This window comes from Setaria italica, chromosome IV, assembly GCF_000263155.2.
Source record: "Setaria italica strain Yugu1 chromosome IV, Setaria_italica_v2.0, whole genome shotgun sequence".
Taxonomy (NCBI): Eukaryota; Viridiplantae; Streptophyta; class Magnoliopsida; order Poales; family Poaceae; genus Setaria; species Setaria italica.
In genome coordinates this window covers 5,207,876-5,211,783 of record NC_028453.1, presented here as the reverse complement: position 1 = coordinate 5,211,783, position 3,908 = coordinate 5,207,876, and the positions used below count along the sequence as shown (strand labels likewise).

Here is a 3,908-nt window from a genome sequence, read left to right as displayed (position 1 = left end):
AGACAAAAGCAATCAGATCAAAAGAGAGGAATGAAGCATCTTGTCAATAATGTCGTAGGTTTAGCTACTGACACCACATTAGCGCGCATGCATTACCGGCCGATGCTCTCTGATTAAGCCGGCAAGCAAAGTTCGTCGCCCTTGGTGTTGATCGCGCCATCCATATTCTCTAGGGGATAACGATCAGAAGCCTTTTAACCTATTACGGGCGTGCGTCGTCTGTACGCTTTCCCAATATGGCAACTGATCTGACATCGCATGCCGCGCTTCTTCTTCATCCTTTCTGACCACACACAATGCAAGCTGAGGCCCCTCGCCACCAAAAAATGTTCCTCACCCTCTCTCTCGTCCTGTGACTATCCAAAGTTCAGATCTTGTTCGCCTTTTGCATCGTCACCATGCACATAAACGGAAGCTTTACGCCACAGATCGACAGCAAGGCCCTGCGATGAATAAGATCGGGCGTACACAATGCCGGCAAAGGAGACCCTATCCTGCCTGAGCAAATCAGGCTGAGCATGTAAGCTATAACAAGGTGAAAAACATGCATTATGCGTGTGTCGCCACCATTAAATTACCACGTCGTAATTGGCAGACATTCATTCTTCGATCAATCGAGTCCGAGACGCAACAAAGTACTGATGGAGAGAAGATGGAGCTTAGCAAGAGATGATGGATTGAGAGATGTGCTATGCATATGGTCACGCATGCAATAGCAGCAGCACTGACGATGCTGGCGCGTGTACTTGCGATGATGGATCTCCAACAGGAGAGAGCTGGCCACTGCTTTGGCATTTGGGTCAAAAGCGATGCGATGCCCGACGGCCGAGCGCGTCACGTCCACATGGAGATAGAAAGGGATGCCAGATTCTATTAATTGTTCAGAACACCCAGATGCCGTACGGCATGCACAAGCACAGAGCACAGTGAGCTCATCGATCGATCAACCAAGTCGATCTGAGCTTGACGGAGTCCTATATAAAGTGGCCAGGACACCAGCATGGAAATAACCAACAACACCAAACCAGTAGGCCAAGCAAGGCTACAGGTAGAAGAAGCTCTGCTGCTGCTGCTGCAGGTCTCAGCCAAGTACAAAAACACCCCTGTTCGTGCGAGCAAGTTGCGACGAGATGGCCGGCGGCAGGGACAGGGACCCGTTGGTCGTTGGTAGGGTTGTGGGCGACGTGCTGGACCCCTTCACCCGGACCACCAACCTCAGGGTCAGCTTCGGCGCCAGGACCATCGCCAACGGCTGCGAGCTCAAGCCGTCCATGGTCTCGCACCAGCCCAGGGTCGACGTCGGCGGGCCCGACATGAGGACATTCTACACCCTCGTACGTCTTGGAAGTCGTCGTCCTCGTCGCAGCATACACATAACCATTATTAACCATTAATTACTTCTATGTATATCTTATTACTAGTGATTAATTTCGTACGTGCCTAGCTGAATGAAAAAGAAACAAAATGACTTCGTATATGACTTAATTAATTTTTGTGTTGCTCCTTGATTTATAGGTGATGGTTGATCCGGATGCTCCTAGCCCAAGTGACCCCAACCTGAGGGAGTATTTGCACTGGTAAGGAAAACTTTATTCAGATGATTATTCTTCTCTCAGACTCTGTAGTGTATATGCTAGACCATTGTATAGAGGCTTAGAGCTAGTGCATGTACATCTTGTCATGATATATAATGATGATGGCATACGGATTGATCCACTCTCTTGTCTTCTCATGCTGCAGGCTGGTCACTGATATTCCAGGATCTACCGGGGCAGCGTTTGGTGAGCCATCAGCTCCCTGTCTTAATCTGTCTCTGCTACCCTCTGTCCACCAGACAAGCTTAGCTTTTACTACGGGAAAAAAGAAGAACAGAGAGAAAATCAAACCCACACGACACAATCACACAACACGTATCTGCACAGGCATTATTTACATTTGTCGATCGGCTACATAGAGGGAGATAAATTACACACACATAATTAAGGTTAATTAATTTGTTCAAAACATTATTACACATGTACATGTAGTACTGATAACGATTGTGCATGGCTCTGGTGATGATGAGCGCAGGGCAAGAGGTGATGTGCTACGAGAACCCTCGGCCGACCATGGGGATCCACCGCTTCGTGTTCGTGCTGTTCCAGCAGCTGGGCCGGCAGACGGTGTACGCCCCCGGGTGGCGCCAGAACTTCAACACCAGGGACTTCGCCGAGCTCTACAACCTCGGCCCGCCCGTCGCCGCCGTCTACTTCAACTGCCAGCGCGAGGCCGGCTCCGGCGGCAGGAGGATGTACCCCTAATTATTGACAACCAATGCAAGCTCTCAGCTAATCAAGACACATGATTCTGTCTAGCAATTAATGGTGTGAACTAGCTAGCAGCAGCCGAGGACGACAAAGCCTAGCTTAGCATTATGGTGTGTGTAATAAACGGCTAGCAGTACGACACACTAGCCACTCCTTAAGTGTCTATTTATCATATGCATGGGAGACAAATTAAGTTAGCATGTGAATGGTGACATGGGAGACAAACAGAGACTGCAATAATTAAGGTATTGCATGTATGCATTACTTGATGTAATAAGTCGTCAGTGGAGAAATGACTAATGAGCAAGTGTTAGTTGGTATATTTTGAATCTATAATTCTATGTGCATATATGGACAGGTTCCCTTCAGTTTTCGATCATGCAAGCGCACTAACACCTGCCAGCACGCAGAAGAACGCATCGGCTCTTCTTCTTCAGCATTAGTTCCCTGTAGAATCAGTAATCCACATCGTCCGATCCTCACGCTGGCAGTTATAAGGTAGACGAGGTTGTAGTCTTGTAGAGGCCGGCGAAGTCCTTGGTGTTGAAATTCCCGCGGCGGCCGGCCGCCGCCCGCCGGGGCGTACACCGTCTGCCGGCCCAGCTGCTGGAAGAGCACGAACACAAAAGCGGTGGATCCCATGGTCAGCCGAGGGCATGTTCTCGTAGCACATCACCTCTTTCCCTGCACTCTCAGAGGCATATGCATCGATCACATCCACAATTACCAGTAAACCAACCTAGGTTTGCATTGGGACAATGCAAATTGCTTGACGGGCCGGCCGGCGCGCGTATCTTGTAAAGTTGGAGGATATGGATGATCCAAGGAAGGGGCACAAAAAGTTGGTAAATGAAAGTGAATACATTCTCGCGTTCTCGTTATGTGAAACTTGTGGGCGGCGCACCAGCCTTTTTTTTCCCTTTTACAAATAGTTGAAGATTCACCTGACACACCTGATGCCATTGCAAGAACATCTTCTCATCAGGAGGAGGCTTTGCCGATGGATGTGCGCAATATTCGTCGGCAGCTTTCAGAATTCACCTTTCCTACTTGTATTTCACGTTCCTACATATATATGCATGGGTAGCACTTTACTTTATATCTATTACATGATTAGGTAACAGGTTCCAAACAAGGCAATGGCTCAAACATCATGTAATCAACTAATCATGCAGTCAACGTAAAGTAGAGTGCAAATGAAAATTTAAACAAATAGCATGCGTGGCTACAAGCAATAAACACTAGGAACAAGAACAATCCAATTAACTTTCAAAACGAGCACCAGCACATAAGTTACATTTTGAGGAAAAAGGTGGTACTAGTTTCATATAATTTTATTTAAAGTGAATCAATTATAAATGTTTGAGATTAAACTAGAATTTTATCATTTCCATAGAATGGAAACCATCTTGTTAGATCTAATTGACTTAGTGCTTAACTTAAATATCTTAACAGTGATCATTAGTAGTTCATCTAGTCGGGTAAAGACTTAAAGCTCAGGCTAAACAACAATGTTTTGTAACTAACAGAGAACTAACCCGAGAGGGAGAGGGAGAGAGAAGGAGTGAGATACCGACCATCGGGCTTATTGGATGAGCTCAC

At 47.0% G+C, this 3,908-nt stretch overlaps 1 protein-coding gene across 1 annotated transcript; it reads left to right on the top strand.

Annotated features, from left to right (window-relative positions):
• Positions 1–1,023: 1,023 nt before the first annotated feature.
• LOC101767579 (protein HEADING DATE 3A) lies at positions 1,024–2,605 on the top strand. Its single transcript, XM_004964742.3, has 4 exons — positions 1,024–1,334; positions 1,516–1,577; positions 1,741–1,781; positions 2,071–2,605. The coding sequence occupies exons 1-4, from the start codon at positions 1,131–1,133 to the stop codon at positions 2,298–2,300; spliced, it is 537 nt and encodes a 178-aa protein (XP_004964799.1). The 5' UTR covers positions 1,024–1,130; the 3' UTR covers positions 2,301–2,605.
• Positions 2,606–3,908: the final 1,303 nt, after the last annotated feature.